The 27,500-nt window shown below is 37.9% G+C and overlaps 2 protein-coding genes across 4 annotated transcripts in view; one reads left to right on the top strand and one right to left on the bottom strand.

Moving 5' to 3' along the window:
- LOC138010839 (HMG box-containing protein 1-like) overlaps window positions 1-23,509 on the bottom strand; it is a 30,703-nt gene extending 7,194 nt beyond the window's left edge. Inside the window, exons 1-6 of one of the 3 annotated variants that reach the window (XM_068857835.1) lie at window positions 23,332-23,509; window positions 10,414-10,600; window positions 5,096-5,301; window positions 2,084-2,347; window positions 1,239-1,474; window positions 398-452 (exon numbers count right to left, since the gene is read on the bottom strand). In XM_068857835.1, coding sequence (XP_068713936.1) covers window positions 398-452; window positions 1,239-1,474; window positions 2,084-2,347; window positions 5,096-5,301; window positions 10,414-10,567 — 915 coding nt within the window. In that variant the 5' untranslated portion in view covers window positions 10,568-10,600; window positions 23,332-23,509. Of the gene's footprint in view, window positions 1-397; window positions 453-1,238; window positions 1,475-2,083; window positions 2,348-5,095; window positions 5,302-7,601; window positions 7,898-10,413; window positions 10,601-15,541; window positions 15,703-23,331 lie in introns of those variants that run through there. The other 2 variants (XM_068857836.1, XM_068857837.1) reach the window with 2 other exon arrangements.
- A 134-nt stretch (window positions 23,510-23,643) lies between these two features.
- LOC138010847 (centromere protein K-like) overlaps window positions 23,644-27,500 on the top strand; it is a 22,516-nt gene continuing 18,659 nt past the window's right edge. Inside the window, exon 1 of the mRNA XM_068857875.1 lies at window positions 23,644-23,758. The gene's annotated coding sequence lies outside the window, so the exon portion shown is untranslated. The remainder of the gene's footprint in view (window positions 23,759-27,500) is intronic.

Genomic DNA, 27,500 nt, shown 5'->3' with positions numbered 1-27,500 from the left:
CTTAAGCCGGAAGGGGATAGCTCATTCGTAGCGAATACACGTCTTGGACAAATAGGTATCAATTAAACCCAAATATATGGAGCAAGGAGCAGGGGTGGCGCAGTGGTAAGAGCACTCCACTCCCATCAATGTGGCCCAGGTTCGATTCCCAGACTCGGCGTCATATGTGGCTTTAGTTTGTAGGTTCTCTTCTCTTCTCTGAGAGGTTTTTCTCCGGGTACTCCGGTTTCTCCTCTCCACAAAAAGCAATATTTGATTTGATTTGAGTTAATTTCATTAGTGTCCCCAACTAGTGCTCTTTTGCTAAATTCTTTTAACTAAACAGTTAAATACACTTAGTTTACTCAATTAGAACATTTCACTGTGGGTTGGGGTAAGACCTTGATGTACTATATACCTTGGCCATGCTGCTCAGGGTAAGCGCTGCCATCGACATATCAGTGAATTCTGACCTACCGAAATAAAAAAAATAAGACCTGGTTAAAAAGCAAAGTACATCGTATTACAAAAAAAAAATGATTGAATGGATGACGAGTAGGAACGCACAGAAAAAAAGCCACCTACAAAGATGGCTAATAGACGAAACAATTTGAAGCTGTTTTTTTTTTTTCATGTTAATGCGAAATGGCATCCTCTTTGATCAATCAATCAATCATAAAGCAATGACTTAATCAATAACTTAAGGACGGTGCCTACTAATTAAAGATATTTTTGCCCCGGTGTGTGATTATGCAGGAAATGTAGATCTTAACAAGTGTTATTGAAATCCAAAAAGAAAATTGGGGGTAACCACGCATTTTTCAAAGATAATTCATGAATAATATTTGTAAAAGGCTTTAAAATACAAAGCAATGTATGGCGTTCTTTCTCAAATTGAAGCTTCAATATCTCTCAACAATGCATGGTTACACCCAATTTTCTTTTTGGATACCGAGAGTACTTACTAAGATCTACTTTCTCCGGATAGTTTTAAACCGAGCAAAAATATCCCTGTATTAGTACGCATCAGCGATAGGAAATCCGAGTATCTGGAGATGCGCAGAACGTATGCGCAATAACAATAATAGGCATCGTCCTTAAGGAACAATTAATGATCGGTTAATAACGACTCGAGCCAATCGATCAAATTGACATTCAATCTATTGGCCCACCACCAAAAAAATATCACGTGATTTTTCTTCTCTTAGTTTTCACATTTTGCACCTTTTAGTTCAAGCTGTAAAATTCACAAAACTTACGAGTTTTCGTCGCTAGCCCTGCAGTACGTCACAACATCCGGATCATATGGAAACAAACAAACGTCACTCCTTTGCAGTGTCTGACATCTTAACCCATAACTCAGTTCAGTAACAGCCGGGTTGAGCGAGGCCCAACAGTCTTTGTCTTTTAAAAAGAACGGGTAGTCAGCGGTAATTTCGACTTGTAGTCTGCTCTGCTCCTTATTACAGGATTTGAAAGTCACAATGAACTCATCCTGAGAAGAAAGCATAACTCAAGTGAACATATAGATTTCTAAAGGAGAGTGATGTTGACGGCACGCACAACATTTACGCACGAATTTCTTTTCATAGCCTCGATGGAGGCACACAGTCTGCTAAATAAGTAAAGGAATGTTAAAAAAGTCCATTTAAGTCACCTATTGGGTAAGGATACTGTTTTTTGTTTCTATACACCACTCTAACAACTGAAACCCGGTTTGTTTATTTATTTATTTATTTATTTATTTATTTATTTAGTAAGCGAATGAGTGAGTGAGTGAGTGAGTCAGTGATTGAGTCAGTGAGTGAGTGAGTGAGTCAGTGAGTGCGAAAAGGGGAGTGAACGAGGGCTGAACTCGACCTTAAGTCGCCCATTGATTCAACAAATATCAACTGTTTGGAAACATCTATTTTATATGATGGACTGTAAAATGTTTTATCCAATCAGGCAGAAATTCCGCTCGGATGTCGGATATTTCTCTGATCTCCATAAAAAGACTGGAGCGGCCATCTTCTTGTGACCACCTTGAGACCTCAACGTATTTAGAGTTGAAGATGAGGGGAAAACTTGAACTAAACTTCAAATAAGCAAAACAAATACGTACGCTGTTTTCATCAAAATTGAGATTAATCCGCTGGACATCATCCACTCGAAGTCCATCTTGAAACATGTCGTCCGAGACTTCCTCAGTTTCAGTGTCGTCCACTGTCCTCCAATTTCTTCCGTCTTCATCCGGGAATTTGACCCTCGTCCCGGAAATAAAGCAGCGCCACTTGCTCGATGGCATGGTTTGGCACAACGATGTCTTGGTGGGAGAGTGGACACAGATACTTTGTGACACATTTCGCGACTGGGCAGTCTGGTAATCCTTCAAAAAAGGTGAATTCTTCAACTAAAGTTGGATGAATGGGTGGAGCACTGGACGTTCGTGCAGCAGGTCGTGGATTACAACCCACACATCATGAAAATCCAGAAACTTAAACAACTTAAATACCCAAAGAGAAAGTGTTGAAATGACATGACGAAAGGGCTCGAATTTCGAGCTTTCTGGAATGAGAACGCCAACCGTTGGCAAAATTTCGCTTAGAAATGCCAAGAGAAGTTCTACTCGATTTTTCTGTTTTACGTTTTACCACCAATTAGTAGATAAGGGCGAGGATTTGAGAGTTCTTTGACTGGACCGTCTCAAAGACTCGTCCTGTTTTGAGACCTCTCTAATCATCACACGCACTACCTTTTTTTTTCCGAATTGTCCTCAATCAACGACATCATGGCGTGCGATTTCTTATGCACTATTGGTGCCATATGAGAAATGAGCGATGGAGCGTGCGTTTGTTTTTAGAAAGACCCTCTTTTCTGGAGTTCCAGGCCGTGCCACCGTACATTGCAATCTTTTCTGACAGTTGTGAACATTTTAAAATAATCAATGTTGGCCATCCAACTAGTTTAGCTTTCAAGTCATTTTGGGTGACCAGTTGCTGTATTTTCGTTTGACTTTGTCTTTGATTATTACCATTATAACTTCTTCGTAACATACTGTACAGTACAAATTTAACAAATCGAAAGTGGTTCAGCATTGACTGTACTCTTATCGACAACCATATTCGTTATCACAGTGGTCAAAATGTTGCGCAGCCGAGTGAGTCCACAATATTCAACGCCAAAGAAAGTTTTTATTTCAGAGCGTGACCAAAATCATGACACTAAGAAAAGAGCAAGCGTTGGCTATAACTTTCTCACGATATGATTAATTTCTTTCCCAAAATGGGCTTTCCTGATTGGCTATTACATTGCGTGACAAATTGACGAGAGCATGACGCGTAAAGCGTTGTCAAGACTCTTAGCGACAAAAGCAAATTAGCCAATCAGATTGCGAGATTACAAGCAATTGTGGTAAAAAATCTCTTTGACGGATCGAAGATGCTTTGTCCCTCCCATCGTAACATCTGTCGTTCAACCCGAAAGGCCAAATGAAAAATAGTGCTCCCTCACTTTTAAAATTCTAGCAGTTCCAATTCTGTCAGTAGAGCCAAGCGCTTTTGGGTAAAACCTAATTTGTCTCGCAATCGAGGGAAAGCCTCTCTCGGTCGCTTCTCAAAATCAAATGGATTCAAAAGCGCTAGTCTCGGCTGTTATAAAAGGAATTGCTAGCAGTTTGGCTTTTTTCAAAAGATTCGTCTTTGAAGACGTTTTCAACAAGAGAAAAGTAAGACATCCATAAATTTTAATTCGCAGAAACGTCTTTTTCGACGGTAAGAGTTTTTTCGATGATAACTCCAGATAGTATTGGAAATGATGGTACCAAAAAAAAAATTATAATAAAAAAACACTGGAAATCTCGTGGCTTCTTGCAAAACTAGGCTTGACATGCACGAAGTTTCAATTTTCTCCACTTGTCAACTTCTTTTTTAGGGAGACTCGAGAGGGTTTCAACACTTAGAAGACTCTCTGTTTAGATCGAATAACGCTACAACATTGTATGACGTAACATCAGTTTGGCTTTTTTCAAAAGATTCGTCTTTGAAGACGTTTTCAACAAGAGAAAAGTAAGACATCCATAAATTTTAATTCGCAGAAACGTCTTTTTCGACGGTAAGAGTTTTTTCGATGATAACTCCAGATAGTATTGGAAATGATGGTACCAAAAAAAAAATTATAATAAAAAAACACTGGAAATCTCGTGGCTTCTTGCAAAACTAGGCTTGACATGCACGAAGTTTCAATTTTCTCCACTTGTCAACTTCTTTTTTAGGGAGACTCGAGAGGGTTTCAACACTTAGAAGACTCTCTGTTTAGATCGAATAACGCTACAACATTGTATGACGTAACATCAATGTTATGGTACAATGTTATGGAAAATCTCGTGGCTTCTTGCAAAACTAGGCTTGACATGCACGAAGTTTCAATTTTCTCCACTTGTCAACTTCTTTTTTAGGGAGACTCGAGAGGGTTTCAACACTTAGAAGACTCTCTGTTTAGATCGAATAACGCTACAACATTGTATGACGTAACATCAATGTTATGGTACCTTATAAAACACCGATTATTTCCAAACAAGATGTGATCATTATTGTGCTGTAATAAGTTACCTTGGCAACGGAAGGCCAGGCAAAAACACCTTATATTTTGGATTTAGTTGCTCATATCTCAAAAACGAACTCGGTGACCCCCTTTTTTATTGCTGAAAAGTAATTAAAAGGCCACGATGAAACGTTCGGCAAAGTTTAAAAAAAATCTGTGCGGAAAATTTAGAGGTACCTTAGTAAAATCACAAAATAAAGTTGGCTCTGAATCCACCCGACAGAATTTTTTAAAACTTTGCAGATAGCTTCATCAAGCCCTTGTGATTACTTTTCACCGAATTCGTTTTTGAGATATAAGCAACTAAAAACAAAATACAGGGTGTTTTTACAGGGCTTGCCCGTTGCCATGGTGACTCATTACGTCACAATAATGACTATATCTTGTTCAGCAATAATTCGTGTTTCATTCGGTACCACAATATTGCCAATACATGATACAACGTTGTGGTGCCGATCCTTCTAATAAGAGCGTCACTTGGAAGCGTTGAAACTGGTTCGAGCCTTCTTAATTATCCTTTTGCTTCATAACATACCATTTGCTTAGGATCGACTAACTGAGGGAGAGGACAATCATCACCACTGCGCCTGACATATACGTTTTCACCGCTGACCTCTCGCACCAGTGGACTTTGAGGGCTTGTAGCAATCAGAGCGAATTCTGTCAGCAAATTCACTTCAGGGCTTAAGTTGAGAGGCTGCGGTATGGAGCGAGATTTTGATGACATCATATTAATGTGTCCTGTGTATGAAAGCAACAATACTCAGTTATTTCATGGATGGCTTTCACTATTTTAAGAGGGTGTCTCTTTTTGGCAATTTACTTTTCAGAAACGTTAGAAGTAGATGAAAGCTCAAGCCAAATAGGTCACACAGATCCAAGGTTAAAGTTCTCATTGGTCCCTCAGCGGTAACTAGGGATACCACTACTACGATTGAGGGTGAGAAGAGCCACCTTAGAAAGTGAAAAACACAAATGGAGAAACCATTACGCGGCTCAGATGACCACGTAAAAAGGAATGACCCGTGGCGTATCCAATTCGGGAACTTAGGAAAGGCATTGAATACTGCTGGCAAATCCCTGCTTGACCGTAATTAGCGTCTAGGGGTTCAAAGCTAATGTGACATGACAATAGTGTAAAGCCACAAATCGGACTGCATGACTATGACAACTCTAAATGTGCGCATAGAACTCCGTTTCTCCTGATGCTGCCCTAAATATACACTATGCAAATATATGGGCATAGAAAATACACAGGAGACCATTATCCGGAGCCTCCATCTGTAATATTATAGCCTTCTGAGTGAACGCTGTCCCGTATCTTTTTTATTTTTCAAAGCACATCCCAGGGGATTTTTGTGGGTGTTTTCACAATAGCCAATCATAAAAGACTTATGGCTGGCCATTGATTACGTCACAATTCAGCACACCCGAAACACGAACATGTTTGAAAATGATGAAAAGATATAGCACGCAGCTCTAGACACAGAAGTAAAACGATATAGGACTGAGTTGTCTCAAAAGTATAATACATATGGAGGCTCCGGGTAACGGGCCCCTAATATGGACAAACGTTCTTTTTGTGATATCTAGCGATTTATCCCTGAGATAAATTCTATCCATGCGCTTTGAACAACTGTGGCAAATAAGTGTGCCTCTCGCTATTGACCCATGCTAGTCCAGATGCACGCAGTTAGATGCAGGACGATTTTCAGATTTTTCAACATCACTCGCGCCTCGAAATTGAGACAATATACGTCACAAAATGTCCCCTAAAATCTGTTGCTCAAGAAAAGATAAACTGCTACATCTAAAACCCCTCTTCCAGTTCCCTCCCCTCCCCCCTTTTTCAATGTTGATACCCTTTAGTTTGTTTGCCAAGTGGAAATGGAAACAACTTTGCTTGGGGGGCAAGGGGGGTTGGGGATACGCTGACTTCAATGACACGCATTGTACGGTTATCAACAGTGAGTGTCTCAACTCTTTTTACAATTGCTTGTAGCCCTTACACTTACCTTATTGCTCAAAATAGGTGACGGATGCTCGAACCATAAAAGGGACACTTCGTGTTGCCGGACATAAAAATTGGGTGTGCACCTACTTACGTATACATGTATTTCTGGAAATGATTGAAGATTCGTGATCTTGAGACCTAAAGCTTGGGACTATGGAATAATCCCGAAATCTTTCTTGCTTTTCTTCGTACACTCGAGGATATCTTTGTTCATTTCGTCGAGTGAATTAGCAAAAAGCACCTCTAGTAATAATAATAATACTTGAAGGCATTGGTTTTATTCTAAGGTACGCTACTTTTGTTTTTCTCGTTTACTTACCAACTAGTGTCGGTGATATCACAATTTGTCATTAGATCGTTAACGTTATTGGTGGCCATTGGTGCATGATCTAGCTGAAGTAGTTGTTTTGCTGTTTTGTCCATAACTTTATCGCATGTAATGAACGTTAAATCAAGGACCCACTCACACAAATAACAACAAAAAGACGATTAACGAATTAAAACAATGTTTTAAATTGACCTTTTCAACCAAAAACGCCCACAATGCGTCATCCTTTTACATTTATAAGTGTTTTACAAGCTCTTAATATATGGATCTCACATGACAAATAACAACTTTAAAATGGATTTAGCACGTAAGGCACCGATTGGGCACACTTGAAAGCAAATGAACTCAAACTGAATAAAATCAAAAGTATTTGTACATATATGAAACGAGGAAAGCATAGCGTCCAAGAAAACTATTTCGTGGAGGTGAATGACACAGAAACCAACCGAAACCAAGAGGGTGAGGCCAGCTGGCAGGAAATCGAAACGGAAAGCCGCCGAATGTTTTATCGCTGCTAATCGTACGATTGCCGTTCGACCGAAGACGATGAAATCTTTTAAACAACATCATTGTTCAGTATTGAATCGAAGAAAATTAGTTCCACCAAAAAAAACATATATGCCGTTGCAAGCGTCTTTAATTCTATGCGAGTGACCTTAATCTGTTCATACTTAAGACGATTATCCCATGAACACTTACCACAACCTTGTCCACTGTTAGACTTCATTGTAAGAAAGCTAACTTTGCATGTGCAAACCCTCTTGGTTTGTAACTAGTCGAAATGTCTTTCGTTTGAAAATGGCTGAATAACTTTTGCCCAAAAATCACCACTTGCACCCGTTCGTTCCAAGGAAATTGATGAAACCTTTGTCAAAACTTATGTTTATGCCATTCCTATCAGCTGATGGACATTGTGGAAATGTCCTTCTCTTTGTCATACAACTGAGTTTGACAATGCTGGATAAACGTCAGTTTAATTGATCTTAACGCCGAACACGCTGCATCAGGACAAAGTAGAAAGTCTACGCTAGAGACAAGCTCTTCTCAAAATTGACCGCTGTTTCAAAGTTCAGAACATTTTTTTGCAAAAGGAATTCAAATCGAGAAGGAATGGAACGTTAAACACAACGCACGCGCAGGATTGTCGCCAGAATAAAAGTAATAATGACCACAATGACCCAGTCTCACTGGCGCCTTTGCTTGTGTAGGAAGATGGATTGATTGATTGAGATTGATTGAAATAAATGTAACTATTTTCTTGAACAGTTAGTACATAGCAATCTACTGATAAGAACTTGTCAACAGCTTTAAATATTTAATACTTCAGTTCACAAAAACCAGAGTTAACTCTGCAAAAACTGTTCAAAGTTATTCAAGTGGTTGAGTTTTTTTTTAGTCCTAAATTTAACTGCAGTTTCACTCTTTTTTACTCCATTTCTGCTGTTAATTTCTCTTTTATATTATTAAAACCATAACATATAGATGATAAAATCGCTCGGAAAGGGCGAAAGTTTAGTCAATGACAACTCGTTAAATTTTCGTTTTTTTTGGCTTTATCTGAATTCCCATGTCCGCTTTGCACTCACAAGTTCTGCTTAAGGATCAGGTAGTCACCAAAAAGGCTCTCGAGGTTCCACTCAGCCTAATGTGTTTACTTTTATGGCTGACTTCGGGGCATCACCAAGCACAAATGCTGCATTCTGAAACATTTCTCTGAATTAAAAATCTTAGATACGCAAATAAATAATTTCCTTTGGTATACTGGTATTGATCAATGTTCTTATCCTGATTCAAATTATGATAATTAATCCATGAATTAAATGTACGTATGTAGAGTACGCGACCTGCGATTGGCTTATCAAGATGGATGAATCATTGTAAAAGACGATACGCTGAGTTGTTGCTGTAACAACATCCTCCTGATCTCAATTTCTTTGGTTTTGCTGAAAATCACGGATTTGTCTTTTACGGTTATTCTTCCATCTCAATTAAATAGTCCTTGTACTTCACACTGGAGCCATAAAACCAACTTTGAAAACTGTGCGATTCCTAACTCACCGGATGAGGGCCTTCGACCTTTAGGTTAATATGAAGTATTCATCTCTCCAAAATCGGACACCTGGAAAGGGTCTTGCGCACGTGATTTCTGGCTTTGGCACGTTCGCGAGATCTCTCAGTTGATTCGTAAAAATGTTGACGCAACTAATTTAGCGGCCCGGGCTGATCCACGAACCAGCTGCATCGACGAATGAGAATCCGTAGAATTTGGTGTGAGTTCTTTTCACTAACACTAATCATGGCTTGTGTTTATATTGTCTATTTTAACGATTGTTCTATTAATCTTCAGGAAAGTCCGCTATAACTAGAAAGAAAGTGCATGCATCTTCCTACTTTACACTGTTAATTCGATCGTACAAGCAGACTTTGTTGGTGCATGGCATGTCGTCTTTTCGTTGATTATACATGTACTCCACTGGAAGTGAAATCGAATAAATTTTCGAACGGGCCCGTCTTGTGTTCGAAACAAATATTAAGCTTCGAAGAGGATTCAAGTCAGACGATTCTTCAATTCACTGCTGCAGAGAACCACGCGTTTCAAAATAAATAATATCAGAGTATTGGCAAATATTTTCTGGCCTTGGCAAGTTTGTCATATGCTCTTCTACAAACAATGAATAACATTGAAAAAAAGAAAAACATTGATTCAGAAGCAAGTTAATGTACGATTTACAGCTTTGGACAGATACCATTGGTTATGCATGCATGCATGGTAGCATATTTGTTGTTTTTGGCAAGACAAGGATGATTCGAGGAAGAGAAAGAAAACCCTCGCAGCCGAGCTTTTTGATGACAGAAAGGTGTTTTGTATAATAGTCATCGAGTTTTGTTAAAAACATCATTGTTTCAGATGTCTTCGCAAAAAAAAAGAAAATATATTTATATACGCAGACATGACAAATTTATGCATTCATTAACTCTGTGTATTAATACTCCGGATTCCCTCTTCTTTGCTAATCTGATTCCTCAAATACATCAGTCAAGTAACAAAAATTGTTTGGTGGTTCTCGCTCGTAGAAAGGAGGAAAAAACTTGTCACCTGAGTGACTCAACCAGGTAATCCTACCTCTTTCAAGAAAACTCGGTGAAATGAGCTTTGAACAGAACAATGCCAACTTGTATTTTTTTTATTTTTTGCAAGTGCTAGAAGTCCTTGAATCAGCTATTTACGAAGTAAACGGCTCGAAAAGAAAGAAAAGTGACTTGTTAAGAGCTTGCCCTCTTTTTCTTTGCGTGCGTGGCTTGCACAATTTTTGGAAGTTTTAAAATTAGACTAAAAGTGTTTGCTTCGTTTCTTTAGTTCCCTCCTACGCTTCGAAGACGAGCAGACAGCAAATGGATCGGGCTCAATAGTCATAAGGAAGTATACCATGCTGAGATTAGTTGCATTTTGGGAAGCACAAAACGTGAAAGTTACACCATTTTGCGCAGTTCCGGCAGAGATCCAACGTACCTTCGTTTGCAGTGCCATAGTGAATATCCATCTTGAGTTCATCACTGTGTTCTCTTTCTGAATGGTACTTTAGCCCATTTGAGCTCTTGAATGACTTGAAACAGTGAAAGCACTTATACGGCTTGTTTTGCCTTTCTTTACGAAAGGGCTGCATCGGGCACTATTTCCTGAAATCAGGTCTTGTTTTCTAAAAGAAAATTGACAAAGATTAATTCCAACACCGTGGTTGTGTCACTCTGCTAGATTCATCTAAGACCTCACAAGAGGAGGAATAGTTTAATTTATAGACTACTGTACGAAGAAACGTGCTTGAACTTGTTCCATTTTTTCATTTACTTAAGCCGAATGTTTTTTCGAATCATCCAATAATTATGCGGATATGTATCGTCACGAGAGGGGAACGTGCATCACCTTCGCTTGCTTCTGACAATAGTTGTCATACTTTATGGCAGTTTTAACAGAATAAAAAAAGAAAACTTGAAGAGCTTTTTTTTTTTTAAAAGTTTATAAGACTATAAACCTTAACAAGAGGTGCTAGCACTAACTGTTGATCGCTCTCTAAGGCCTTTTTTTTTTCTTTTTGAAAGCGACCGAATTGACGTAACATAATATATACGTCTTTACTGAACCATTAGAAAACCATATCCACGTGAAATAGTTTGACTGGTTTATAGTTCAAGTTTACGCAAACATCTTTCAGAACTCGGAAAAAAGACAATTTTCGACTGAAATGCGGCTTTTGTTGGTAGATCTCCCTTTCACTTAAAGATATCAAAGTATAGCATTCAAGTAAAAAAATTTCAGTAAAAACGTTTGGGAAAATGACCTTGACTCTTAGGTATTTGTTTCTGTTTATTGATGTTTAGTAGTTGTTGTTTTTTTTAATATTGGACTATGGCCTGAAAGAAGAAATTCACAAGAAGACTAAGCAATTCTTATGAAAGTACCGTGAGAAAATTAAGAAAATTGTGATTTGGGTTCTTTATAACAAGAAGAGCCGATTTTAGATCTGTTATGTTTCGAAAGATAAAAGTAAAATGATGGCTATAAATATCGCACACCAGCATATAACGTAGTAAAAGGGGAACTCCGAAGAGATGGCTGTTATAATAACTGGCTCTCTTTTCCCAGTTGGAAGAGAAGGTTGGACATACGTAAAGAAACATCTTCTTGCGATTCATGCAGTTTATAATCTCAGATACTGAGCTTGTCAGTGATTTTGCCTTTCAATGACAAATGAATCGTTGCGGGAGGGTACGAAAACAGCGTGAATTGAGAACCAGTGTTTTTTCCATGTTATATTAATAGTTTTGAGATGAAACGTTTTGGTGCAAATCTTGGTACCAAGGCAAATAGATCGCATAGTTATTCACATTCTTCGTAGTTAGAATGCGGGCCCTCAAGGATTAAAACTTATAATTAATGGACTATTGATTAAAGAATGATGCAATTTGGGCCTGTTGCCAGGAAATCATGGCCCTTCTGCTAACAAGCAAGTGACAATCCTGTGCATGATACTGCAAGAAAAAGAGAGCCTTTGGATCCCCTCCCACGTAGAAACTCACGTGAAAGGAAGTGGTCGAAGATGTAAGAAATTAAAGGCCTCTCGATGGCTGAGTTGTGCCATATGTGTTTTGATTGATAAGATAATACAGGCACTATGAACGGTATTCTACAATGATACAGGCCGCTCAACTTAAAACTTGATTAATAGAATAGAGATATAGTAAATGTCTTCCCACTTTCAGTTTTTTTCACTTCAGTTTGGTTATTAGAGGCAACTAAATAATGATGATGCACTAATAAATAACACAATACTGCATGGATTTCTTTACTTTGATTTCCGTCTTCCGTTTCCCTCTAAACGGCGACGTAACATAGGCGAATGAACTGACCAAACTGAGACGCAAAAATGAATCGAATTATGGCTCACACAGCCTCGAATTTATATACTTTGTATTGTATATTAAGAAGCCCCAAGGAGGAAGTAAGAATAAACGAAGACCGATACGATACAATAAATAATTATTTTATGGATTACCAAATGACGTTTTATTGGTCGCAGCTGTCTTTGCAATAAAATAACTCGTGATTGACATAAAATCAAACCTAAGACTTACATTAACTTGTGTTCACTTTTGCCAGCCACGGGCGTATAACTTTCGGAACAGCCATTATATCAAACTCCTATGACTGAAACCTGAGCGAGAATCGACCGCTTTTACTTACCTCTTCGAGAAATTGATCCGCGAAGTAATTTTTCCTTCCAAAACACATTCTTGCCATTTAGAACTCATATCTTGACTGGCTTGTAATTATTTTTAAAAAGTTATCTTATTCAGCCTCCTTTTAAGATTTAAATGTGTGATTGCCTCCAGACAATTCAGTATTTCTGAGTAAGAGAGATGCAAAAGTTCAAAGTTTAAAGCATACGGTAAACTCGAGTGGGTTAAGGTTCATCCAATGCATAAGGATTGACATTCTTTTTATAGGCAACACAGTTAATCTTTATTGCTTGGCATTGAAAGAGGAAATTCTTGCGGTACTGCTTCTGCCTGCCTTATCAAAAATTATGACAAGATCTTTTAGGGGGGTCCTCATAATATATTGTTCGACGCGTTATATTTATTCAGTTGTACAGAAACTGATTCGCGCTATAATCGTCTGATGAATGCTATATCATTTCCATATTTCTCATAATTCCCTTCTTGTTATTCCTCTGCCAAGGTGGGAAATTCACTTCTCATTGCTTGAAGAGATTTTCTAGAAACGTTTATTGGCCTTTCCCTTCGCGAAGGACAACGAAAGAAATTTGCCAGTCGGTTTCCTTTAGCGCAAATCCCAAAATCAGTGTGAACGTGTCTAAGTCCACACAATGATGGAATGGTCTTCTCTAAATATAGCTTATAAAGCGTAAAAAGGTATTCTCAGTCAAACATTTTAAACTTCCTTTTCTCGAAGAAAACAAAAGACAATAATTAAAACAATTACAACAGTCATTAAATACGAGGGAGATACATACCAAGATTGGACATATACCGACGGCACGAGATGTGATGGCTAAAAAACGATTATGATTTTCAAAACTAAGATTTTGAGAACAAATTTGAAAAAAAAAAAACATATAAAAATACATCGGCCGCGAAGAAGTCAGCAATCTCTTCTAACTGGCATCCCTCATAAATAGTCCTATCAGCAATTCATCGTCTCTTTCCGCCCGTATGCCCAAAGTGAGGCATCTTTATAGAGCAAAGCATTCTGGTTGCAGCGCAGTGTACATTGGTGAAGAGCCAGCAAAGCCAAAGACATTGAGCTTCTCAGTTAAATCTGATCATCTAGCTGTTTGCTCGCTCCATTTGCTCCGTAGTTTAGTCGTTGTTATCTCACAAAACAACCGGCCAAGAATGAATCATGGAAAGCCCAATCTTAAAGTATAACACAGTCATGAAATACGTAATCATATTTTAGGCGGCTCGACTCAGAACGTTATATCTGAAACCTGATGCTTGGTCCTTACAGAAAGCCATCCTCACGGTCCAGAGAAAAGACTTTCCCTGGTATCGTTTTCCCAACTGCTCTTGCGCAAAAGCATAGAAATCATCAAGACAAAATGGCTGCTTGTGGGGGGGGAGGGAAGGCTCCTGTGTAATGAAGGAATTTGCGAAGGCTTTCTCAAGTTTCAGCTAGCTCTAAAAGCAGGCTTAAGATGTGTGTATAGCCCAAATAACTAGAAAGAAATCGTCGACCGTGATATCTTAGACTTCTAACTTAATATTTGCGGTAGATATGGATCCTCGAATGAGTGAAAACTCTGAGACAGCTTATAACTGAGCTGGTCTTTTTTTATCTTTCTCCACATGATAGAGAAACAAAATTTTGGGCAACTCGTATGGAATTGGACTGATCAGCGCCAATCCCAATAGTTGTTATTAGTTTGTTATTTCTGAAGACATCTGTGATTAAACATTTTGGTAATCGACCTTTAAAAAGGTTCCATTCAATGGCACTAGTGAGGTTCTAGATCTTTCTGTTGCATCTCATTTAACTTAGCGAAATGTTAGACCTCTATTTGTGTAATCCACGCTACAATAATTTTGGAAAGGACTTCGTGCAACTTATTAATCTGGCCGGTAATGGCTTAAGAATGATAAATTATCGTCAGGTGGTTTAAGGAAAAATGGGGTACTGATTACAGCGAAGACGACCACTTTCTAGTTCGCGTTTTAGATTAAATAGAATATAGCATAGGGCATAATCTAGTTATCACCCTCTCAATTATTTCAACGGATATCGTCTCTTTAACTTGGAGATCCACGCTTGGACTGACTCAGTGATGAGTTTAGACGTTAAATAATCAAAGATACAAAGTAAAATATTGCACTGAACGAGATTAAGAGAAGGTTACTTCCGTTGCTGATGGAAAACTGAACCTAAATACAGTTCGCTCACGAAATTAATAAACACCAACCATGTTTAAAATTGACCATATGACCCCAACAAACGAAATAAAGTCTTACGATAGGAACCAGTTGATAGAATAATCTCTATCACAAAATCGATGAATTTTGTGCATTGAGATGGTTAGACTTTCGATTCCATGCTCGATTGATTTATTTCCGCCCGAATGATCGAACTGCCGACGATTCTTGGGATGATCGAGATCCTAAAATAAATGCTGACGCAGACATTTTAGCCCAACATCTCATTACAAAGTTTGATTGATGATCCATAACCCTCCCCCGAGCAGATTTCTGCTTATTAGCTGTGGTACATTCCAAGAGAGTTAAATATTGCGGAAATTTGCTTCTCTTTGAGAGAGAAAAACTGAAACTATTTGGTTTCGATTAAATATATTTCGGTCATGCAGCCGATGACAAAATTAATTTCCTAGAACTTTTCCTAAAATTTCTTGAAATTGAGTTTAATACTCGAAGACATATTCACTCAATTTTCACTCGATTTTCTCATTTGCACTTTCGTTCTACGGCAAATGGGTGAATGAAATATTCGAATGCACGCAATTCGTACGTTGATGATGACTCAGTGAAAACGAACTAAATAGGTCAGTTGGAAAACACAGAGGAAACATTGAAGAATAAAATATCTCATGATAGATTCATTTTCATACCTTTGGTAGTAGAGAAGAAACTCTGAATCTTCTTTCAAATGGAAGAGATCGTTACAACAGAAAAATGCGTTCACAAAGATATCGATTGAACCGACGAGGTCGGATAAACCAGGATTGGCAAGTGGAAGATCCTTGCAGAGGCCTGTTGTTGCCGAACACCCGAGTATTATACTATTGTTACGAATATAGACTTCCCGTTGAGAGAAATTTGCTGATGTAATTAAAAATTAAGGACGCAAAGGCGGTTTCTAGGCGATTCCTTTCGGTTTGAAAAAAATACACAAGAGCTTCGTATTCATACTTTTGTTATGATTTTGTCGATGAGAGATAAATAAATTGCGAACTGTGATATAAAAAGAGCTGTGCAATACATGAAAAGTGATTTTACAAACAATAGCCGTCACACGCACGAACGAGACGCAAGGTCAGGCGGCCATATTGGAATGGCCTCGTTTGCATGACCTTTAACCAAGGTAACGCAGGGTGCGATGAACTTCCAAACAAATTTAGGTTGCTGGAATATTTTTTCAAAGTGGACGTACTCTTAATTAACAAGTAGAAGTGAAACACTTTTCTAAAAGTCTAAAAATTATGAGCAAAGTCAAAACGGTCTCAGAAAAGCGACTGGAATTTCCGGCAATTAGCGCCCCCGTCGAAGCAGGTACGCCCTTACAAGTTTCGAAGGCGGCTTGATTCTTTGATTATTTTAATCTACTTTTCTCCTTTTTTAGCACAAATAACCTGTTCCCAAAACTGTTTGATTCAAAGTTCACTATTGACGACGTTGATATTTTCCTGAAACAAACGTATAAAACGATACTTAGCAAGGAAAAACCCCAAAGGAGGTCACTTTATATTTGTAGTGGATTTTTCCTACGGAGCTCTTTCACGTTCGATGCATCATCATTGTGGTACTGAGTAGCCTGAGCTCTAAAGTATCAAGAAAACCGCCAAGCGGTAAAAAATAGCCAACTTGGTCGACAAGTGTGGACAAATCATTACGAGCGGATATAAAAACATTTTGATTGTGCCAGAAATAACACAGCGGATCTTTAACGCTGGCATTTTCATTGAAAATGTACACAGCAGTAAGTGATGGCCAGTTCTACCGTGTTTTGTATATTCACCTGAATTAACTTGTATATTCACCTCAATTAACTTCTCTTCTCTTCTCTTCTCCTGAATTAAATATATCAGTAAATATAAAAGCTAGATTTTATCAGCAAATATTATCAATGATTTTCTTAAAACAAGGTCATTCGTCGAATGGAAAGCGACCCCATTTTGTAACTTTTAGAGTGGTTTTCAATGGACTGCCGAAAGTATTTTCGTTTTTTATTCGCCGATTAAAAACCTTACCACTGTTCGTGATTCGCTTAAAAATCTGGCGCCACTTTTTTAACCAATGAAAGGGAGACCAAACCGCCCACGACTTGCATGCGATAAGTTTTTTGGGATAAGAGCGAGTTACATGCAGTTTAGTTGTATTTGAGTTGAATTCCTCAGTCGAATTCTGAATTCTCACTGTTATATTAGTACCTGATGCAGACTGGGCTGACTGATTGATAATACGCATGTGCACGGAACGCCGTCACTTTAAAAAAAAATTATATCTAGTGTTTTATCCATTGTACGTGTTGGTTTTCTTCTAATATTTCGGCGGAGAATTTTGGATCATATACTGAGTGATTTTGCTGGGCGTGGTGAATTTAGCAACAACATATGTGATGCTAAGTTTATTATGTATTAGTGCTCTAAATCGTAAACTTTAGTAGTGCGTAATCCATTATATTTGGTACAAAATTGGTGATTTTTTTTGTGATTTACTGTGCCTTCTTCACTTATTAAGATATTCGATACGTTTCTCCTAATACGTCGTGCTTTTGCGTTTGTTCAGATCTTCCGTTATTATATTTGGTGCTTCTTCCGGGAAATGTGGCACTTGCTAAAAACCATTGCACGCGGTACTGAAATTAAAAGCGGTGCTTTTGGCATTATGTATGGTGCTTTTATAACGATTGCCACCAAAATTTCAAGTATGATTGGAAACGAAGCCAACACCACCGTGACAGCCCTTGAAAGGCCTCCTGTCTTCAAGCACTACATTAGACAATGAATAATACGATTTAATTAAGCACGGAATATAAAGAACGCTATGCATTCCTAATATAACTATCTTCTTTTAATTCAGCAAACATCATCATGATTTGGTGTTTTCGCTTGAAAATTTCGCTTTCAATGCTCCTCACCCAGTGGAAAAAGTCACTGTGACAGAGAAACGCAAGCCGGATCTTTTTCCGACCATGACAAACACAAACTGCTTGAATAACAAAGGAGGGTAGACGTCTGCCGTGTCAGAGCACGCTAATAACACCAGACATTACCCGATTTGAGTCAAAGTAAAGTGTGAAGAGATATTTTTTCGATAATTCCTCGGAGATACTCGGAAAAATTCTCGGGCTTCAAACAGGAGTCGAGCCTCCCTGAGTCGGATGCTCTACAACCTAGCTGTACCATGCTCGTGAGAGATAAGTCATTAGCTGAGTTAAATGATTATCGATAAGGCTTAGCAAATTCATGTAAGATACTATCCAAACAACGTCAACAGGGACAAACTCCAGAAGCATCGATGACGCCCTCCCGGAGCGAGGAGGGAAGGGGGGAGGGGGGAGGGGGAGGGGGGAGGGGGAGGGGGGGGGCAGGGGGTGTCCCTGTTACCTTGTTCCCTTTTAAAGAATATAGCTCGTGTTCCTTTGTTGCCGAAAATACTTCCAAACATGTTCTCAGTTTTTTGGTCCCTAAAATGGTTCATCATGTTCCATTGTTCCCTAAGATATTTTATCCGGCTTTTTTCCCCTGTTCCCCAGTTCAAACTAGCCTTCTTCCCCAAACCCCTGGGAGGGCCACATAGATGCAAACAACTGGAGAACGACAAGACAACAGTCCACCCCGGGTCTATGTCTCAGTAACAACAAGGATCGAAAACCGCTAATCATAGCTCATGCAAATTAACAAATCACAGCAGAGCACCCTGCTTTCGCGTAACAAGTCTACTTCGTCGCCCAAGAAAGACTCGCTGTTTGCATTCAAAACGTCGCGATCGATGTACGCTGCAAGTGACCAAGTCGTGAGACAAAAACAAAACACTTGATTAACACAGTCGATGATGTCATCTCAGATTTAGATCCATGACTAGCGTTATCTCAGAAAAATGGGGCTAATTAAAAGTCCTGTGGTTTTAAGTTCAAGTGTGCAAATAATTCTGCGAAAGACAAATACATGTTGTAATTAGGTGGGGTTTAGCTATGAAAGCAATACAAATACCACACGATGTCTGGAGGAAATACAAATGATCAGTTGTGGTTTCTTAATTGCTGCACAATATACTGGGTGGGTGTCTGTTTACATTCTTTTATCAACTGGAGCAGAAATAGACCGTGCCCCAGGGTTTTTTTAAACCGGCGAAACAAAAGAACGCGGAAGACTCGACAATTGATTTTATTACCTATTTTCCTCACTGTTCCAGCCTGGTGGACGGCAAACTTCCGAGAGATAGAGAAATTCGAAGAAACAGTGAGGATCGATAGCGAACTGCATTATTGACAGCAGCTGAAAACCAACCAATGACGACTCAGCATCCTGCTCATTAGGGAGCATTTTTTTTTTGAGCACGCGAAGTTTCTGACCTAGGAACGGCAACCAGACGTTAGCCGTTTTCTTTTTTAACCTGTCTTGAAACTGCGACATTGACACGGCTAACTATATATGGGATTGAAATCTAGCACTTCACATTACTTTCTGTTCAGTTAACTCTGTTTAACTATATCTTTTCTTTCTTAGAAAATCTGGCGGAGACTTCTGCCCTGGCGTGCGAAATGAGCACTTCCGGTTTCCCTACGTGGCTCAAAAGTATCGCAGCTTTTTGAGAGGCGGACGACAACCAGAAATGAACATTTCACATGCTAGGACAGTGGTGTCGCCCAGACTTTTGAATCGCTCATCTCTAATGGAGAAAAGATACTTAACAATGTAAATGTGCTTGTGTAAAGACAAATTAAAAGGGAAAACAGCCTACTTCCGATTGTCGTCCGCATCTCTGGTGTCTCACAGCAAGTGCACGCGTAACCAGTCGACTGGGTACGTGTGCACGTGTCGGCTGTCGACTGGTCGGCTTCAGAACTGAAGATAGGCAGTTTGCAGTAGAAAAAAATCACTATCTCCATCGACAATAATCGTATCTCGAGACAGCTAGAAAATAAACTCTTTTTTTAAAAGAACTTCTGTTTTAAGGGTTGGCGCTGAACGTTGTTCCTGTTTTTGGCGATTTAAGTAATTAAGCCTGACAACGTTCTTAACACAGTCCTGTTCGTGTCTGAAAGTTGCGTGGTACACTGACTAAGTTCAACTACAAACTAAGGTGTTCTTTAGTGACATGCAATACGAAAACCACATTGTTAATGTTAAAAAACGTCCATGAGTAGTACACTCTTTTTTTACTGAGAACGTCTAATTTTGGAGCTGAGGCAGAACGTTATTCTATATATTTCTGCGTTGTGACGCTGAAAATGTTCTTAAGATGTTCTTAATGTATAGTTTTTCAATAAATCATACGGCCGTGACCAGGAAAGCTATCAAAGTGCTTGTTTTGATGCTATTGAAGTTTAATGTTTTGTAACGATTTTAAATGAGAACTGCTCATTATCACAAACTGAGATGTGCATCATGCATGGAATAAGAAAACTATTGCTAACACGTTATAAAAAATATGCCCTTAAGTATTTGGGTTAATTTACATTTCTTTACCTTAATTTTACTGCTTTCGTTTAAATACAAATAAGCAAAATGAAAACGTTATTAATCGACTCTTAGCCTGAGGCATGTTTTTAATACGTTCTTAAAATTATGGTTAATCTCAGCCTCAAACTTCCTATAAAAAATGATTCAGTCTTATAAAAAAAAAAAAGAGTAATCAAGTACTGTTGGATTACCTTTATTCATACTAAATTAACATTGTATTGATTTTATTGATAATTTTGGCTTTCCGAGCCAAACTCGAAACTTGCTAGAATTCGGCAAATTCTTATATTTTGTTCATGTCCATGCCTGCACCACCAATTCGTAAGATTACGTACATACAGCTTACCTCAGTTATGGCTTGCCAGTTTTATAAACTGATAATGTGATTAACCTCTGATCTCCAAATATTGATATAGTACGTTTTAAATGTTACTGCTGCCGTATGGCAGTTTCTAATACTCTCCAGGCCATGCAAGAGATACAATTTAAATCACAGGTGTTTACCATTAGACCAATATTAATATATTTCAGAAATTTCAGTTAAAAAGTCAAATGGGGTTTGCATATATCCGGAAATTCTGTTTGGAAACTGTGGCAGAAGTCCCTTTCGAGATACTCCTAGTTTCCCTTTCGGAACGGACCGATCAATATTCTTGGACTTTGTGTAACTGGACTATGATGTCAATCAGTAGTTAAAGGGATTCTTCTGCTTCCAGGCGCTTTGAAGGGGATCTTCAATTCATGCACGGTTTCTATTTTCACGAGTGGAGAATAAACACGCACCGAGAAGATAGCAAAACAGTCACCCTAATCAGAAAAAAAATGGCTAGCATCAAGGTTACCAAAGAGGGATGTCATTTGAGAAATCGTGGAAACGGCGAGCTAGAGGTTGCATTTTGTTGCTTATGATAAAGGATGGAACGTAACTCTGAGTCTTTTAAGAATCGATACCTGCACGTAGCTAACATTCAAGGAATTAGCTAAGTAAGATGAAACAATTTTCCTCACTTTTGGCCAAATTAAAGCAAATTTAAACCTGATATTTCCCGTTTGCCTAAACGCAATGTTAAGTCTCTCTATTATCTAATTATAAGCCGCTCTGATCGAGAGATAAACTACAACAAGTCTTTTATGAAATGATTAATCTGGCAGTAGTCTCATGATGAAATGTTATCGAAAGATAGCATCACATAGCCCTCGCTTGATGAAAGCAAATTAGTGTATTTCCCAAAAAGCTAAATACGAAAACGCCAAATTAAATTATCCGGGGCTTTTAAAATTTTTATACAGAACACTTATATGTCAAAGGTACAAATTTCAGACAACCTGGCACTCACTATTCAACACTAGAAAACAAATCCAAAAAAGAGATTCGTTCAGTTGCCACCTCACCCAAAATACCCGAACGGTATTCTTAGTACTCCAAAGCACCGTTCGGCTTTCGAGTGCACGAATACTTAATCATCTCTTCGAAAAATAAAGTAATAATTGAAAACAACCAAGCACAATTTGATAAAGGTAATTCAAAGGCAGCACTTCATGAAAGTAGAAACTAACTTGGACTATCTTGATTTCTGATAACTTTATCAGGCGACTCATTGATTTAAAACACTAAATGAACCAAAAATTGCCAGATGTGTAATTAAAATGTTTCTGAAATATCATCTTGAATTTATCTTTGTATTTTGTTCACTGCCATAGAAAATTAATGCATCGCAAGTTAACTTGACAAGGCACTAGGCATCAGGGGCCTCGACTGAAAGCTCCAACAGCAAAGTGTTTTAAGCTCTTACGCTCGTGCCTACGGCCGGAATCCCAAGAACAGCTTTAGCCTTTCCTAGCTCGACAAATGTGTAATTTGTTAAACTCCGGGGCATTTTGTTTTAATTTGAATAAATTTATTTTTACTGTCATCCAATTTCCGTTACATTCGCGAACAAAATTGTTTGTTTTGGACGGAAAATCGGTTGTTAACTGTCAGTGAGCGCTTCAACGGGCCCAGTCTTTGTTCTACGAATACATTTATTATTTTAAACCCCACAGCAATAACACAATAGAAAGACATCACCTGATCCTTCATGTCTATTAGCATCACAATGACCGCTCGAAAGTTGAACTCAAGACCGCGTATATTTCGTAATCAATAAATCCATGTCACTCCACCTTTTACTGTTTGAGATTCTAGCATTTCATTAAAGCCAACACACCGATTGTTAACTAAAAAAAAATTGCTTTTCAATTCTGTAATTTTGCGTGATAAACATCTCGATGACCTTGAGAAAGGTTTATAATATCTGATATTGCTTCATAGAGGACCTGCATGTTCGATCGTATTTTGCGGTTTAGTATTGTGTGATGGAATGTCATTGAATCATCAGTTTTTGATCGCAAACTTTCGGACCAAGAAATATAAATTCGATTTCTATTAAAATGACTTAAAAATCGACCACATTTTGTTCATTTACTACTGCAAAAAAAATTGCTGTTGTTACATTGGAGATGAAGAAATCGCGCGCTGTTTTCAAGCCAAAAATCTGCCAGAAGCCGAAACACAATAGGCTGTAAATGGCCATTGACAAAATTTTTGCCTTCATGCGTTTTCACTTTGCAAAATCCTGGGGGAATCCCCGATGATAATTTTTGTTTCGACATATTTCAATTTATTAAAAAACAAACTGTATCCACGGAAAGCAAGGATCTTCAAGAGATAAACAGCCGGAAAGGCTGTTTACTATAGAAAACTATTGTACTATTGTTACATTTCTGCACACAGCCGTTTTTGAGCGACTTAGAGAGCGCGCTGCAAAAACCGGCCGGGCATAGGCAGAAATGATTCACCTGCCCTTCAAACGAACAACCACGATTTCCATCTGAAATACAAAAGAAGCTGGAAAAGATCGACCGAAAACTGATCATCAATACATTTCAGAGTCTCAGCTCTACCGTCAAAAATATCACGGAGCGTAAATTGAATGAAATTTTGTCGCACTTACCTACACTATGTTTCCAAAGTGGCAGAAAATTGCGTAACAACAGCGAAACTACGCGCTCTCCCTCGACGATGGAATGGTTTCGCAGCAAGTTACGAATGAATTGCGAGAGTGGAACAATGTTGAGACCTCCAATCGCGATCAAAGAAAATTCTTACTACGGGCCATAAGCGACGCCATTGTCTTAAAGATTTTTACGCGAGTTGCTATATCAACACTTTCTGGGCGATTATGATTGGTTAAAGCAGACAAGTTATTGATCGAAACTCAGTTCATTCATCGAAGTGTTGTCACTCAAAACCAGTCACGTGATATGTTGTGTTACGCGCGCAAAGAATGCGCCTGAACTTGCCCGAAATTGATTAAGCAACGTATGTGTTCGACGTATCCTGTGCCATTTTCGATCAGCACCTGAAAATCGATTAAAAAGGTCAGTCTTGATTTTATTCACCTTATTTTAGCTATTTATTTCCCCACATTTGTTGCATTCGGCTAAAAAGCCGTTTTAGCGGTATTCAACATTTTTCGCGCCATTTCAAAGACAACAACAACAAACTCGAAAATCGAGCTGCCGACGAATAAATGTTCATCTGTAAAGAAAGACTTGCATTAAAGCGGTTTTTGACCGACCAACCGACCAAAACTTGCAATGACATGGTTAGCGTTCATATTCCGTGTCTTGAGAGTTACCGAACCGTTATAAATTTACAATAATTATATAACAAGACTTACGATCTTATATAGCTATTGGGCCAATCTATTAATGTATTTTCATAATACTGCACAGCTTACGAAAACAATAGGAGATAAAGTTGAAAATTACAGATTGTCAAGGCTTAACGCGATTTTCCAAAGACATAATATTTATGTTGATGCGACTGAGATGCGATCGGGCACAGATTAGGCTCAATATGGGGTTTGTTCAGTGCTAACAGCTTACAAAATATAAGCGTAAATTCTTCCAGAAAATAATTTTCTTGTTCTAGAATTCTTCCTACAAAATCGTGCCTAATCGGACTCATTTAATTAATATACAGCCCATGTTGGAGAGCGAAAGCATAATTTGCCAAGTGCATTATTTAAGTGAAGCCAATTAATAAAAATTGGATTCGTTGTATAATGCGCCCTCTTTCGACTTTTTCTTCTTTCACTTCTGTATTTACATTTTTTTGAAAATATATTTATTTGTGCGATAAATTTTTGTCCCTGTGAAACGTGAAGTGTCAATTTTTTTGTCTGTGGACTGTGACCCAAGACCCCCTCTCTTAAAACCCCTGGTAATTGCTTGATAACCCATCGACTCAGTTATCTAAAAACATATCCTATTGCTCATAGCATGCTGTTTTGCATGACTTGTATCCTTCTAACTAAGGTCTTGTGGTGGGTGGTTGAAACTCCTTTCTATATGCCAATTTCTAGGCTCACCCTGCAAAAAAAAAAAATAATAATAATAAAAAAAAAAAAAATAAAAAAAAAAATCCCAGGTAATTAAGTAAAGTGTTGAAATCAGTAACTTCAAACAATGTTATGGTAAATGATTGATATAAAATTAAATTAAAATGCACAATGATTTGGTATATGAACCTTTGTCTCCCAACCACGCACCTAACTCAGTAATTGCTTGAGAATTCCTCAAGAATAACATATTTTAGAATTTTCCTGCTGTTATCCAATTTGATTCATATTTCCCGACTGCTTTGTCCTCCATTTGTTTCGTTTATCAATATTTAATGCCAAAGAAATCATATCAACATAGTGTTTTGAAATTTAATTCTTTTAGTGAATAATTGACAGATTTCTGGTCATTTTAATACCTAGCATGATGCCACTGAATTCACGTCTTCATCCACTCTTCACATCTTCTTCTTGTGAAGAATACCTATTTGTCAACCCTTTTGTTGTGACAGAACATTAAGTTTGTATGGTTAAGCTTCCCTATTTTGGTTTTGTTCAAGTGAAGAAACAAAATTGTTTAGAAAGAAAAGGAACGGAAGATCTTTCAGTGACTTTGTTTTCAAATCTTGAACAGATCCATGGTGTGTTTGGAATGAAAAATAATATAATAATTATTAATTGTTATTGAGGTTACATTAATTATGTCATCAATGCACCTCAATGTAAACAATCATTAATTAAGTTAATTGAGAAAGGGAGTTTGCTTTATGTCATATTTCTGCTCTGGTGGTGTGTTTGTAATAATATAAGAGTAGAAACAGAATGCAGGTAAAATAATAATTATTTTAGATGTATTCTGCTTCTGCTATATAGAATTGAATAGCTAGGAAACTGCTTCATTCTAACATTGCAAAATCCTGAACATCATTCATTTTACTCAAATTGTGTAAGATATGGTGACTTAAATAAGTTAACTTAACTTATGAAATGAATGTGTGATACAGCTATCAAAATAACACTTAATTATTTTTTATTAAAAAAATAGTGGAAGAAATAATTTGTGGAGTGATGTAATGCCAAGGAGGCGTGTTTAGTTGGGTTATTAAATATTTCTGTATCCAAATGATAGAGTGTTCATAGATGTGCTAGTTACATGTGCATGTATCCTATATGAAGCATTTTCAGAGGAAACTGGAACAATATGTCCCTCTGAGCTATTATTAATGGGTTTTTTTTCGCACAATATACAGTTAAATGTATATCCATGTATGATTGGTTCATTTCATTGTTGGCAAAATAAAAGAGCATGCTTAAAAATAAATTTCTTGGCAAAATAAAGAGCATGCTTAAAATCACACAGTGTTTACCTTTTTAGGAGAGAGCCATTGTCAAACACCTAACTTGATGACCACTTTTAACAACAGATAGTCAATCAAGGTGACTCATCAGAAATTAATTTAATAAAGAAACTGTTGGCTTGAATTTTGATGAGTTAGTTATTGTCTTACGCTGACACACCCAACCTTTGTCTAGCAAAGTGTTTGCATAGCTGTCAATCAAAGTGCAATAGGGGCTGGAGTGATTATGCTGATTTATGGTTGTGTTTTGTGATAACTATTGTACAAAAATGCGGTCAGTATTTGTCATTGCTAATCGCAATTATTACCACAGTGTCGTATTGTGTACAGACTTGATTCATATTTCAAACTGAGAAGACGGTGATCTTGAAAACGATGTTCAGAAGAAAATTAAATTCTTGAAACAAAATCACAATTCATAAATAATGTGATAAATAATAAGTGCTGTTGTTTTGTGGAGGCCTAGTAAGGCCTTTTCTTTCTCTGTTGGATTATTTAAAGCTTTGTGCATGTAGAGAGGGGGTTTAATGTAAAATTGAAGGTCGTTGTTAGATCACTTGGTCACACTTGATTAGCCACCTTGTATGGTCTTCTCCCTCCTGTGTTTGCGATGCACTTCTGTGTCTTTCACTGTAAGGTGACAGTCAGCAACAGCAACGGCAAGATATTTTCCGGTTGTTGGATTGTAGTTTTGAAATGGTCCTCAAGGGGCGCTTTGACAACCTAATGTTCTGAGCAGAAGTTATTCTAAATTACACTGTAAATAATGATGACTTCAAGTTATGTCCTGTAGGATGGACTGGTATACACTGTAATTTAAATTGTGATCAATCCATTTGTTAAAATATACCAATTCTGGTCAAGAACTTTTAGGACCACTCAGCACAGGTCGAAAATTGTGAATTGTTGTGATATCACTGATATACCAATAAAAATTGAAGAGTTTTATTGAAGCTGCACCAGTTATCTTTACTTTGGATTAAGTTTCATTGGCTGTTTCGAGAACTGTATCTTAAAGTTTAAATAAAAAAGTGTTTCAGTATCTGCCTTAGACTTAGTTATCAAAATTTGCTTATTGCCTAATGCTACCAAACACATCTTAGCACAGAGATCTAATGTATCAGTTAAATAAATCTGCAAATGTGTGTGCTCTTGGAACTATAAGTGCAAATCAGTTTGGTCTTTTTCTGAAGTGTCTGTGTGTGAATATGTGCATGTGTTCAAATGCCATATTGTTTAGCATTTTTACAAGACTTAGTTTTCCCATTCTTGCTAAGCAAGGGTTAAAAATTGTTCGAGGGAGTGCTTTTTAACCCATTGAGTCCCAAGGGTTCCCCATTGACGAGTAAAATCGCCTGGCGTTAGACAGAGTAAAATACTATAAGTCACTGGGCGGTGTCGGCTGGTTTGGATGTCAAT

This window comes from Montipora foliosa, chromosome 7 (genome assembly GCF_036669935.1).
Source record: "Montipora foliosa isolate CH-2021 chromosome 7, ASM3666993v2, whole genome shotgun sequence".
Lineage (NCBI taxonomy): Eukaryota > Metazoa > Cnidaria > Anthozoa > Scleractinia > Acroporidae > Montipora > Montipora foliosa.
The sequence above is the reverse complement of the archived record's forward strand: the minus strand, read 5'-3'. Positions and strand labels throughout refer to the sequence as shown.